Source organism: Globicephala melas, chromosome 8, assembly GCF_963455315.2.
Source record: "Globicephala melas chromosome 8, mGloMel1.2, whole genome shotgun sequence".
NCBI classification, from domain to species: Eukaryota; Metazoa; Chordata; class Mammalia; order Artiodactyla; family Delphinidae; genus Globicephala; species Globicephala melas.
In genome coordinates, this window is record NC_083321.1 from 23,199,001 (window position 1) to 23,213,361 (window position 14,361).

A 14,361-nucleotide genomic window follows, 5' to 3' on the forward strand; every position below is an offset into this window, starting at 1 on the left:
CAGCTGGGAGTGGTTTCAAATAACCTCTCTTGGGTGGACGGAGTTTCAGGACCAGAGTTAGACACAGAGACATAAAGAGAAAGTCGTGCTGTCTCCAGTGCAGAGGCTCCTCCCCCAAGGTGGCAGGACCTGTGTCTCTGAGAGCAGGGAGGCCTCCTGTTCACTGTTCCGGGCTGACTCTGAACCAAGGTGAGATTTCCAAGGTGGCAACGGGCTGTCAGGTGTGGCCTGACCACATTCATCAGGCCCAGTGAGAGTGACCACATGGGGTCCTTTCTTCCGGGGAATTCACTGAACTGGGTTTGCTCCTTTGGCCGATATTTGGGTGCACAGGACGCCACAGAGAATGAACCAGGCGGGGTCCCTGCTCAGTGGAGCTGACTTACATTCAGGGACTGCAGGGAGATAGACCAGAACAAATGTCAGGTAAACGCACAAGGTACTTGAAAATTAAGGTAAGTGCACTCTGAGAGCTGGAGCAGGCTGATGGGCTAGTAACTGGGGGAGACGTCTGAGCTGAGACGATAAGGGGTCAGAATGAGCCAGCCCGGGGCTTCCCTGGAGGCGCAGTGGTTAAGAATCCACCTGTCAATGCAGGGGACACGGGCTCAAGCCCTGGTCTGGGAAGATCCCACATGCCGCGGAGCAACTAAGCCCGTGCGTGACAACTACTGAGCCTGCGCGCTAGAGCCCGTGAGACACAACTACCGAGCCCACGTGCTGCAACTACCGAAGCCCGTGCACCTAGAGCCTGTGCTCTGCAACAAGAGAAGCCACCGCAACGAGACACCCGCGCACTGCAACGAAGAGCAGCCCCCGCTCTCCAGCAACTAGAGAAAGCTGGTGCGCAGCAACGAAGACCCAAACGCAGCCAAAAATAAATAAATAAAATAAATAAATTTATTAAAAAAAAAAAAAAGAGTGATCCAGCCTGAGGAGAACTGGGGGAAGAGCCCGCTAAGCAGGGGCAGAGGCTCATGGAGGTTGGCAAGCATTTGGTGAGAAGAGAAGCAAGGCTGCTGCTTGGGGAGTGGAGTGGGTGCAGGCGGACCTGGCAGGCCAGGGTCAAACTCTGGTTCTTATTCTAAGAGTTTAGGCAAGGAGAGGACTGTTTTTCTATTTTTATTTTATTTATTTATTTATTTATTTTTGCAGTACGTGGGCCTCTCACTGTTGTGGCCTCTCCCGTTGCGGAGCACAGGCTCCGGACGCGCAGGCTCAGCGGCCATGGCTCACGGGCCCAGCCGCTCCGCGGCATGTGGGATCTTCCCGGACCAGGGCACGAACCTGTGTCCCCTGCATCGGCAGGCGGACTCTCAACCACTGCACCACCAGGGAAGCCCTGTTTTTCTATTTTTAAAAAATCAACCTGGTAGCTCTGGATATAGACAGAGCTCCAGGTAGCTACTTACCTGGGGATCGCAGGTAGCCAGGAAGAGGAGATGAGTCAGTGAGCAGGCTTTTGCAGGTTTTAAGGTGAGAGACCCTGGTGGCTGGGACTGGAGTTGGCAGCCAGCTGGGGTTCTTCAACCCAAACAGGCTTGAACTGAGAACTCAGAGAACCCGGCCTGTCGTCCAACCTTCAAATCAGCCGCTGAGCCGTGCTCTCTGGAAGCTAGATTTTGGAGCTGAACATAACTCATTTTGAATGCTGCTTCAGTAAACTACTAGCTGTCTGTCCTGGGGTTAGTTACTCAGCCCTGTGAGCCTTGAGGGGCTCTTGTTGACACAAGAAGTAATAGTTGTCAAAGGTGGAGCAGCTGGCCGCCCCCCTGATCCTGGAAGCACTATTTATTCAAGCCCATGGCCGTTACTCCTTTGAACTTGAACTTTGGCTTCTTTAGCCTTCTCAGGATAGGCCTACAGTTGGCTCTGATCCCCACTTTGTCCCCAGGAGGGTGACTCTGTTGTTCATGGAAGCTTCCCTTCAGATCCTTCCTGCGTTCTCTCTTTGTGCCAGCGTTGCCCAGACCAAGGGGACCAATGAACTGCCCGTTCCCATTCAGCTGGGGCTGCCCTTCTCCCTGCACAAGCGCCTTGCCTCAGGGAATGCTATGCTTCCCTCTCTCCCAGTTAGGAGAACTGGTCAGGTCAGCCTTACTTACTCTCGGGCCCAGCTGCTGTACGGTTGGGTCCATAGAGTTTATCAGGCAGCACAGGTGGTGAAAGACCTCAGTGGTGGTCAGTGCATCTGAGTTGAGGTCCCAGTTCTCCCAATAATTCTACGACGTCTGATGAGTCACTTGACTTCTCCATGCCCCCTCTTCTGTATCTATTCAGGCTTCAGCCATCTGTCGCCGACTACGTGCCGGCACTGACGTTCTAGGATTCTGCATGACTTCTGTTTTAATGCCCTTGGAGGTAGTGTTTCTCGGGGCTTAGACGTGAGTTTTCACAGCATGCAGGGTGCCTGGCACCTTTAAAAATAGGGTGGCCGCCCCAGATGTCGAGGAGTAGCGTGAGAACTTCTTAGGGGGCCGTGTGCACAGGGATGCTTGGGGAACATTGAGCAAGGCTTGGCACCACCGCCCTGAAGGAGTGGGTGTCTTCCCACCTTACATATGGCATATGAGCCAGTGACCCTGCCATGGGGGCTGCTGGCAGCTGGCACATCTGGCAGCTACATGGAGCTTCCCAGCAGAGCCAGGCTCTGGGAGGAGCCTCAGTGAGAGTGGACCTGTGAAGATTCCGTGCGACAGGAACCAGGCAGGGAGAAGCCAATCACCTGGATCATGAGGTGCTGATCTGACTTCCAACAAGACCCCTGCCCTCCTGTTCGTGACCAGATCCAGGACCCTCCACAGGGGCGAGCAGGGCATCCAGCTGGGTCTCACATTTGCTACTATCTCCATGGGAATGAAACAAGCAGACAGGCATCCCTCAACTTGAAGCTTGGGTCCCATTACCAGTCACACTGCTTATAGTAGTTACAAAAGAATGTTATAAATCCCGTCATTATCGTGGGATGAGGACAGTCGTCTCCCACTGCATTTGTGCCATGAAGCGTCACTCTGTCAAGCACAAACATATAAAATATTCCCTGATTTCATAACCTTGTTTGGCCATTTCTTAATTATAATATTTTTGACATATTGGGAATTCAAACATTTATGTAAGCGGCCAGGCTTTTGGTGACCTTTTACACCAAACCTCTCATCTTTATGGTTTTTTTTCCCCACTCCATTAGATTCAAACAGTGACAAAGAAAGTCCTGGTGGCCACTCCATCAGACGAGGACAGCAATGCCACCAATGCTGTCCTCTCGCTGTTGAATGAGACTGTGACTGAGCCGCCTGAGGAGACGCAGGTGGTTATCAAGAAGGGCCTGGAGTTCAAGGACGGCATGAATGTCTTAGGTAGGCACACTGGGCTTCATCTCCTTGGGGGAGGTGCCTCTGCCGGGGCCACGTGGCCAGCTTTCCCTGCAGGTCAGCACCTAGGCATCCTGGCTTCCTTCTCAGAAAGCCGATCGCCCTGATGTCCTGTAGGTGGAGCAAGAGGCTGTCTCTGGGGAGCGAATTCGAGGGTCACTGGGACTGAAAACTGAGAGGGGAGGGGAGAGGGAGACGGCAGGAGCAACAGCACGTGGGGACGTGGCAGCTGGACTGGGGTATGGGCGAAGCGAGGGGACTGACGTTCACAGGGCACTTGCCCCCACTTTCTGCGTGGTGTTGGCAAGTCACTCTCTCTGACTCTCCATTTCATGAAGTTACACGTCCAATCCTTTCATTTCCTAAGCGTTTCTTTTTGAGGCGCCCTTGTGTCTGTCCCAGGACTATGCTAGGCATGGGGGCTGTCCCACCCCAGCCCTCACAGTCTGTAAACAAATGTAGTGCTATCAGGAGCGAACGTGTTGGCGCTGGTGCCAAAACGAGCTTGTCAAAAGGAGACTGTCTGGCTTAACTTTCTGGGATTTCAGTGAGCTTGGAACCTTCTGAGAGTGTCATCCCAGGGGTTCTCTGGCTCTGACGTTAGACTGGTTTGTATCCAGTTTGGATCCCTTATGGACCACTCACCGGTTATCTAATCGTGGGCTGCCTCCTCCACTTCTCAAGATTCATCTGTAAAGCGGGCATGTGGTTGGCATTTCTCCTGTAGATCGTTGTGAGGATTCAATGAGATTGCGCACGTAGGCACGATGATACGCGCCATATGCTTTATCTTGTGAGCCGCTGTCATCATTAATGGCCGGGGGTGGAGTGCTAAGCGGCTCGGTAGAAAACACCCCACAGGGGATAGAGACCCCCCATTGTGTGGGTGACTCCAGTTTGCTCACTTTACTCCCCATCCACCCTCCGGGTTCACTCCCCCACCCATAAGAACCCCCATCCACTGTTAGAATGGTGTCCCAAGACAAGACATTTGGTCATAAGCTGGGAGAAATGGGAAATCTATGTGGAAGAAGTATGTTGATCCATGCAAGCGAGATTTCTAAGGATTTGAATGAGAGCTGTTTAGAAAAGGTTGAGCTCACTTTACCATCTAGGAGATCAAATGCCCTTGTCTCTTGATAGGGGCATCCGATAAAATACAGGGTGCCCAGTTTCATGTGAATTTCAGATAAACAACAAATAATTTTCAAGTGTTAAGTATGTCCCAAATATTGCATGGGATATACTTGTACTAAAAAATGTTTTTCATTGTTTTTCTGAAATTCAGATTTTAGCTGGGAGTCCTTTTTGTTTGTTCTAAATTTGGTAACCGTTCTCCTTACTTATCCAGAATGGTGGAGAAACAGAGGCGGAGGGAGAAGGATTGCCTGACCAGTGAAAAGTGTCTTTTTCTTTGACCTGGCAGGAAGCAGAGAGTGAGGGAAGAGATAAGCTGACCGGGTTGCCAGGCAACAGAAGATCAATAAACATTGCTGATAACCAGTGAGAGGCGAGAGGAGGAAGGAGTGAGGAGAAGATAGGAGAGTTCCTCTGAAAAGGAGGGTTTGCAGATATCCTCAGCATCCAACCCTGAGTGGCTCTTCTCTCCCACTGTCCACATATCTGTGACCCTTTCAGGCATTCCCAAATCACCTTGCCCCACAAACCCAAAGTGGCCCCACTATTTTCTACTGTGGCCATGAGTAATGGGGCCAGTGCTTTGGGGTGAATCATTCAGAAGACTTTTGTGGTCATTTCCAGAGTTCTGGTGGATTCTGGGAAGTCACATGACCTTTGGCTGTACCAGGGAGTTTCAACACAATTCAGGACTCTCTCAACCCCAGTGACCAAGTCTAAGAGGGCTTTGTTCAAATGAAACACCCCTGTTCCAGCGACTTCAATGAGGCAGTGTTTACAGAGGGAAATGCACAAGCTGGCTGTGGGTTTCCAAGTGCAAATTGAAGCTCTGGAAAGCTAAGGGAAGTTAGATTGTTGAGAAACTTCCCATTTACAAATCATGGCTGAAATAAGGTTCTTTCCATTGTCTTCCAAGGGCAGAGATGGTGGCCTTTTTTTTGGTTTTGGTTTGTTTTTTGGCTTTGGAAAGTCCCAAGGATCAAGCATTGCAAGAGTGAAGAGAAAAATCCTGGCTCTGGCCCCCCACTTCTTTAAAGACTCATTTCTTTACCCCCAAAACCTCCAGACTGCTCCGGGCTCTACTTCAATCCCAACCACTTAAATCAACTCCCGTGTGAGACAGCTCCTTTCAACATCTCTCTCTTACACTCATAGAGATGGCCCGTTTCTGGTGACCCTGCCAGGGAAGCTATTTTATTCTAGTTCTTGGGGACCTTGAGACCTTGAACATTTTCTCTTAAAATTTCCAAATGGAATTAACCAAGTGATACTAGCTATTCTCAGCCAGAATGTTCACCACACACCTAGCAAACTCCTCTCCATGGGCTTGACGAGAGCCTGAATTTGATTTCCTCCATTACCACAGAACTAGGTCACTCTCTTCTGTCACTCTGATTCTAGGTCATGCTAATTCTCATTAAGCCTTTGTGTTTATGGCCAATAACTCACTTATAAGTCACTAGTTAAGCTTTCTGGCCAAGAGCTAAAAAGGGGAAATATTAACTCCCGAGGATTAACAATTTCAGTGCAAGTGCTAGATTTTTTTTGCTGAGGGGAGCAAAGGGTAGTTGAACAGTCTGGGTTGACGTGTGCTTGGTGTGGGAGGTGAGTGGTTTCGGTGACTAGAGAAAAGGTAAAAGCAGAGGTTTAGAAAGAATTTTCCCCTAAGAGAATCATATTATAATGCTATCATTTACTTTGATACAGCTCAAGACTGCAGGCATAAAAGGACGGACGCAATAGGAAATTGGATGGAATAGGGAGGGACCGGAAATGAAGTCTGCCAAACTGGGACAGGGTAGGTGTAAGGAGAGGAGGGAGAGAGAGGGAAGAGTGGATGGCCCGTACTGCAGGTCAGAGAAAAAGTCAGATGGGCAAGCAAGGGCCTGTTGCCAAGGGGACAATGACATTGATTTATAGTCCATGCAAGCCTTCAGCGTTGGAGCCCCAAGATTGGCAATAACAGATTGGGAGCTGGGGGGCGCATGACGACTGGTTATCAGAAATCCAGAGAGCCTTCAGGCAGTAACAGGGACATCCGTTAGCCATGTAGTGTGCCCCAGTCCCTGGGAGGGTCTGGGTGAGACTCCAGGGTGAGAGGCTGAGGAAGAGGGGTGGGACAGAGTGGAGCCAGAGAAACTATTCTGGGGAGAGAGAAGCCAGGTCTTGCCTAGGAGGAGCTACCGTATCAGGCAGGTTCCCTGGACAGATACTCAGGGAATGAGGTAAAAGGTAACATAGAAATAAGACCCAAGGTTGGCTGTTGGGCTTGGTCCAGGACCTAGTGCAATTTGATGCCAGCATCAAGACCTGGGGACAGGGTTCCTCAAATCCTGCTGGCCTGGGATTAGATTGAGCCTGGGGGCTGGGGGGAGGGGGGCTGCATTTAGATGGAAGTCAAGGGATATCAAGTGAAGGGAGAAGAGGGCCAAGGGGCTAGGAAGTAACAAAGACTATGTTCTCACTTTATGATCCTGATAAAAAAAACCACAATAAAAAAGAAAGCATTCTAACCATTTTGACCATGGAAACAATGATGATGAATTAATAAATAACAGGTTAAATCCAAACAAATTGGGTCATTTGGGGTTTCCCAACTGTTTTGGATTTTTCATTGCTTTCCCTTGGATTTTTCGAGATTCTTCCTCCTTCTCCAATTAGGCACACAGCAACAGGAAAAATATTTTATGTTTAGGATTTTCCTAGAGTGAAACACACCAGCCACGCATGAACTTGGGATAACACCAAACTAATACAGACATAACCCTGGCAGAGACTGAATTGGCTAATTGGTCTCTGCTATTCTAATATTGGCTCCAAAGTTTGCATGATAATCCCCAAGTCCCAACAAGGCTTCCTTCTTTAATCTGTGTACTAATGGAATCTGCTTCCACATGATTTCGTAAGTGAGGAGGAGAGAGAAGAGAGTACTTTTCAGTTTGGAATGAAAATGAATTCCTTTTCTGCAAGGAACTAACCTGCTTACAGTTCAACTTGCTTGTATGGAAAGTATTCAGGAAAGCCATAATCATCCAGGGGAGAAGTGTGAAACGTAATGCTTTTGTCTTTTAATGCCTAATTCATAGGGTAACAGGTGGTAAGAATGTGGCTCCACACACGGGGGATAGTAACGAACAAGGGAGAAGAAACACATACTTGGTAATTTGTCCTTCTGTGTCCTGTGATTCACCCAACAGGTCTGATAGGGTTTTTCATTGCTTTTGGCATTGCCATGGGGAAGATGGGCGAGCAGGCCAAGCTGATGGTGGAATTCTTCAACATTTTGAATGAGATTGTAATGAAGCTAGTGATCATGATCATGTGGTAAGTGGGCTTGTTCTTACTTCACGGTGGTGGCGTGTGAGATGGCCTTGGGGTCGCCAGAGGACACTGGAGCCCTCCCAGCAGGAAAGAGTGGGCAGGCGTGAACCAAACAAAGGGCTCTCCAGAAAGACTTTGAGAAAGGGATGCAAATCTCTTTTTTGGAGCTTTCACTAGAAACTGGGCTGGAAAACTATAGCCTGTGGGCCAAATCTTATCTGCCGTTTGTTTTGTATGGCCCGTGAATTAAGAATGGGTTTTATGTTTTTATTTGACTGAAAAAAAAAATCAAAAGAGAAGTAATATTCCACCACACGTGAAAATTATGTGAAATTCACATCCAGTGCCCATAAATAGTTTTGTTGGAACCCAACCATACCTATTTGTTCATGTATTGTCAAGGGTTACTTTTGTGCAAAAAGACAGAGTTGAGTAGCTGTGACCAAGACTGTGTAGCCTGTAAAACCTAAAATATTTAGTACTTGGCCCCTTACATAAAAAGGGATGGCCCCTTCCATCCCTGCCCTGGAAGAAAAGACGTTAAAAAAAAAAAAAAAGAAAGAAAGAAAGGACAGAAAAGCTGAAAAAACCAATTAGTAATCCTGAAGGTGAGCGGTATCAGGATACACTACACCAAGACAGGGCCAAGATCTCAGGGATAGGGCATGACCCAGGGTGTCTGGGAGAACCATTGCGCCAGTATTCTGGTGTCCAAAAGCAATGCACCTTAGACCTGGGTTACTCGTGACTCATATAAAAAGAAAAGGCAGTTCTAAGGCCGTGCAAGAAAAAGTGAAATCACAAAAGATTAGAATTGTAAGTGCTCTTGGAAATCTGGTCCCACTCTCTGGTTTTACAGCAGAGAAAACTGGTCCAGAGACACTAAATCCTGATTCTTTAACATCATCGTGACCACCATCATCATAAAAACTATCTTTATTGATTTCCTCTTATCTGCCAAGAGCCATGAGAGTGCTTCATACCTATCAAATGTAATCCCCACAACCCTGCAAAGATGGTGTTATGGTCCCCATGGGACAGAAAAGGCAACTGAGGCTCACTGAGGTGAGTTAACTTGCTTAAGAGTGTAGAGCTAGGGAGAGGAAGAGCTGGGGTTTATGCTGATGTCAAAACCTTGGATATGTAAGCGGGTGGGGGTTTTTTGTTGTTGTTTGAATCATGTAAGCAATATTGTCTCCACTTCATTTCATGTGTGTTTATGGTCAGTGGTTCTGAAGTATAGGGAAGCCCAGAGCACAGGTGTTCTCTCCTTCACCAAGGAAATTGTGTCACCTCCAGTCACTGGAAACTTCTCGTGTCCGGTATCTCTCAGACAGAAAGATTTTTACATACGTTCATTTCAGACCCCTATGACGGTCCCGTATGCCTGCCTAGAAATAAGGCCAAACCACATGTGTGCTCTATTTGCCGCAGGAATTCCGCATTACAGAGTCCCTGTGCTCCCCACCAGCCTCCCCACTCCGCCTCTGGTCCTCCTCCGATTCCACGTGTCTTCCCCTGAAATTCCACCTTCGTTCTCTCTTCTTCCTCTCCTTGACCCTTCCTCCCAACTTACAAGGGCACAATCTGTTCTCTTGTATTTTATCTCCAAACATGATGAGGTACCGGTAGTAAATTCTTATTGAAACTTGAGCGAGGGGCTCGCTGAAGGCCCCAGGGTCCTAGATCACGAAGATGTTTCCCGTGATTTCACGAACCGTATTTAATAGGTCTGGCTGGTGTTGGTCATTGCTTTCTTGTACTTTAGAAACATGGAAAGGATGCTAGTGCCGTAGTGTGTTCTTTTCGATTATTGTACTGATTCTTCAACTTCCCAGTCAATGCTAGATTTCTGAATATTTCTTTTGTGTGAAGATTTCAAGTCACACACGAGGTCATGCTGTAAAAATATTTTTAAATCCATTCTGAGCTTGCTGAGAGATTAATAAATGGTAATACGTGAAGCAGAATAGGCCTCTTGGTTTTAAACCTTAGGATCTGCCTTCATTTCCTAAAATTCCTAGCCGAGTGAGCACCCTAGCTCTAGATAGGCAGTCCATTTTTCTGTCTAATGACGCCAGCGATGTGGGTAATGTATGAAGATTCCTTCCTTTATCCATACCACTGTCATTTCCACTGAGCCCTTGGAGCAGAGGGAATCTTCTAGGAAATCAGATGAGTCATGGGATAAAGTGTAGCCTCCCTTCTCTGCAGGGATGGAGTGGGTGTGGATCGAGAAGTTTCCTCTTCACTGAAACCAAATCTCCTAAAGATTTAGCATCATATCCCAGGAGATGAAGAGCAATTGTGAGTCAGGAATAAGACCCATGGAACAGTTTCTGACGGCTGTTGGGTTACCTCATCTAGGCTAACAGTCCGGAGGGTGTAATATGGCGTGAGGTGCCAATCCTACACGTTTCTTTCATTCTTTAGCTGCTTCATCAACAAGTGAAAACGATGTGTGTGAGAAGGTTCTGGATAAAACAACCAACCACTCCTTAACTGACACCCTCAAAGCTTAAATCATCAGAGTTCTTTCATAGTCTTCTCTACGTGGTAGTAAGAAGGGTAGTAATAGCAAAATGCATCTTTGAGGAGATTACTATTATTCTAACAATAATTATTATAAAATTATAACAGAATTATTAAATTCTTGCTATATGCTCAATACTTTTTCAGTTACTGTCCTGTACCTATTATCGAGAAGATAATAATATTATAATTATTATTAAATCACAACTAAGATTTACCAGATTCCTGCTGTATGCTTAATACTATTCCAATACTTTACATGCATTGACTCATTTATTTTTCACAATAATACCTAGCAAAAATAGGTATTTTGGTGAGCCCTATTTTCCAGAGGAGAAAACTAAGCACAGAGATTAACTCATTGCACAGCCTAAGTAATTGGAATTATAGAGAAGCATTACCTTAATCAACTTCCATCTGACCTCAGACTGGATTGAACCCAGGATCCTCCTCTTACTAGCTGTGTGACTTTAGGTAAGTTAGAAACACTCTAAACCCCTCATCCTGATCTGTGAAATGGATTGATCATAGAATCCATATCATAGGGTTGCTGTGAGAATTAAGTGAAATTGTGACCAATAGTTATGGAGCATTTCCTATGTGCCAGGACCTGTCTGAGCATTTTGTATGAACTAGCATTATTATTGTTGTTACACTGTAATTACCATTATTATCAATTCAATCTGTAACCCTTTGCTTCTCTGTATTTGTGAATTCCTTAAGAATCCCGCAAAGCCCTCTGTTTTTGTTTTTGTTTTTTTTTTGCGGTACGTGGGCCTCTCACTGCTGTGGCCTCCCCCGTTATGGAGCACAGGCTCCGGACGCGGAGGCCCAGCGGCCACGGCTCACGGGCCCAGCTGCTCCGCAGCATGCGGGATCCTCCCGGACCGGGGCACGAACCCGTGTCCCCTGCATCGGCAGGCGGACTCCCAACCACCGTGCCACCAGGGAAGCCCCCGCAAAGCCCTCTGAATCACCAAAAAATAAGAAAAACCTTCATCTCGGTGTGATTTTCATATCCTCATTTTTTCACAAAGTACTTTAAAACATGTTTTTCAAAATTTGCAAAACTTAAATAGAAAGTAAAACTTCTCATAATCTCACCACCATAGAAACATAAAGTGAGAAGTGAAATCTCTGCTCACTCTTTCAATTCTCCCTCCCAGTTAACCCACCACCACCACCATCCATCCATCCACCAGTCCACCCATCCATCCATTCATTCCTTCACTTCCTAAATACTTTTGAGCACCTCTGCCGTGCTGACAACAATTTTAGGCACTGGTGATATAATGGAGCCTGGAGGCTCCATGAACTGACTTTCACTCTATCCTGATGAAAAGTTCTAATCCTCATATGGTAACTCCCAGCAAAAGTCACTCCTTGGATAGCCAGAACCTTTCCCTAAGTGGACTGGGAATACGGAGATTTGTGTTACTTCCTTACCCTGAGTACCGAGAGCACCTTAGGTAACTCTTGGAATGTATGTTTAAGTCTTTTTTTTTTTTATTTTTATTTTTTTTTGTGGTACGCGGGCCTCTCAGTCTTGTGGCCTCTCCCGTTGCGGAGCACAGGTTCCGGACGTGCAGGCTCAGTGGCCATGGCTCACGGGCACAGCCGCTCCGCGGCATGTGGCATCTTCCCGGACCGGGGCACGAACCCATGTCCCCTGCATCAGCAGGCAGACTCTCAACCACTGCGCCACCAGGGAAGCCCATGTTTAAGTCTTTATTTACAGACTTCCAACTCTAAGTTCTCTCGAAATCTGTCCCAAACTGGCAGAGTGGTGTTGCTGTTGGCAACATGTGGGACAGAACCACAGTGGCTTTATGGCAGGACTGAGAAAGTCCCTCCACTTACCTCCACTCCAGGTGTCTGGCCCACCATCTGTCCTATGCCTGAAAGTCCCAAATTTATCACTTTAGTGGGTTAAAACCAAAGGCCTTGAATAAGATGCAGCTAAATAAAGTAAATGGTTTCCAAAAACTAACCAAGGACTATCTGTATTTCATCAGCTGCAGATCAGATTTTATTCCTGGAAACATTGATTTATTTGGAAACATTGATTTCCAAACGCATCAGAATTACCCAGGAACTTGTTTGAAATATAAATGTCCCAAGGCCAGCTCCAGGAAATTCTAACTCGATAGGTATGTGGTGGGTCCAGGGGATCCATGTTGTTTCAGGCAGGCCAGGTAATTCTGAGGCAGAAGTCTATGGACGCACTGACTGAGTTCAGGGTATGTTAGTGCTGTGGACGAGTCTGTTTGTGGAGTAGAGAGCAGACCTGAGGGGGCATCTTGGCTGGAACCTTAGGATGACAAGGACTGAGGCGCAAAGTGGGCAGAGGCAAGAATGGGTGATGCAACAGTAAGAAAAAGATGCCACAGGCCAGTCCTGGATGAATCAGTGGCTTTGAAAATGAAGCCCAGAGCTGAGGATATAGCCAGTCTCAGGGCAGCAAGGGAGCCATTCCCTCTCCCAGCTCTGTAGTTATGTCCTTCTAACTTAGAAACTGGTCCAACAATTACTGGCCATCACTTGGCTTCAGAACACTCAAGGGAGCTCTCAGCCTCTTTATGCACTTTAGTTTATGGCTTTGTTTGCTTCATCTCAGAAACTTTAAATGGTGACTTTGAGCCCTGAACATTTGCCTTTTCTTTTCCATTGAGTATATTTTCAACAAGGTAATTCGTTCATATGGAAACCCAGGAACTCAGAAACTCCAGCTCCTGAGTGGAGGCTTAAGCTACCTGCTTTGAAAACAGGTGCAGGGAAGTCATGACCCTAAAAAACATCATAGAACAAAGTCTCTTTCCCTGTCCTAATTAAGGCTCATTCTAGCTCCAGAGACCAAAGTGTTTGGGTTAACTAGGGCCCCTGCTTGCCATATTTATTTACCCTAACACTCTACCTTCCGGCCTTTGAATGACACTGTCCGTTGATAGCGGGGACTCAGGTTTCTCCCAGCAAGCTGAGTGCTCTGGAGATAACCTGTCACCTCTCTCTAACATTGGGCTCCGGCAGATGTGTCCTCCAGGGGTCTCTATAGCTGGTCTTGCTTGGCAAAGAGCCTTGAACACATTTTCTCTCCATTCTACAAATCGCTTGTCCTAGAAGAGCAGGAAAATTGAATGGCACCCAAAACAGCTCGTATTTGCGTTTTTCTGGACATCTTTAAGGGGCGACTGGTGCTTGGGAAAGAATTAGTCTCCTGCTTTATGAAGCTGGATGCTTGTTGGTTTTATCAGAAAGTGCATTCTGCTTAGTTGTCTACAATCGCAGGGAACACAGAGCTGGCCCCTGAGACCACCCGACGGATCTATGAGATGTTGTGACTATGGGCACCGCAAGATAATATAAAATGGTGGGAAAGCCGAAGGTTTAATGACTTGACTCCCTAATTCCCGGGAAAGCAGCCCTCAAACATCGCCAGGCTTCACCTCCAGGAATGGAGAAACGGAGACTACAGGCTAGATGCTCCTCAGGGAGAGTAGCCACGCTCACGTAACTGACACCAGCTACTTAGTGTCAGTTACAAATCAGCTCTTTCAGGAGAAGATTCCTCTTGAAAAAATAGTTTGCGCATAAAAACATGCACAGTTGGGTGGCAGTAGCCTGTGAGATGCCTTAGTAAACCTCTTCAACTCAGACTTGACTCATGACGCATAGGTGATGAGGGGACATGGGGTAGATGTGTGAAAATAGAACCTGCAAGGGACTCCTGTGTCAGAAGTCAGAGAACTAATGGCACTGACAGGGATGGGGGAGGGACTTTTGATAGCGCGTACCTATGCATGTTCAAAAACTTAATCCTCACAGCAATCCCATGAGGTTGCAGGTAGCCTCTCTACGCCTCGACTTGCACATCTGTAAAACGGGAATAAGTCACTAACCAAGGTCATATAGCTGGTAAGTGGCTGGACAAGCTCCGTGTCTCGTGTAATCGTGTATATGACTCTCGTCTACTCCTCATGGCTTTGCTTTAACCCAGGAAGTG

At 47.1% G+C, this 14,361-nt stretch overlaps 1 protein-coding gene across 3 annotated transcripts in view; it reads left to right on the forward strand.

Moving 5' to 3' along the window:
* SLC1A2 (solute carrier family 1 member 2) overlaps nucleotides 1-14,361 on the forward strand; it is a 149,871-nt gene that overhangs the window by 97,675 nt on the left and 37,835 nt on the right. For all 3 annotated transcript variants that reach the window (XM_030864709.2, XM_060303361.1, XM_060303362.1), the window contains exons 5-6: nucleotides 3,188-3,356; nucleotides 7,706-7,832. In XM_030864709.2, coding sequence (XP_030720569.1) covers nucleotides 3,188-3,356; nucleotides 7,706-7,832 — 296 coding nt within the window. The remainder of the gene's footprint in view (nucleotides 1-3,187; nucleotides 3,357-7,705; nucleotides 7,833-14,361) is intronic.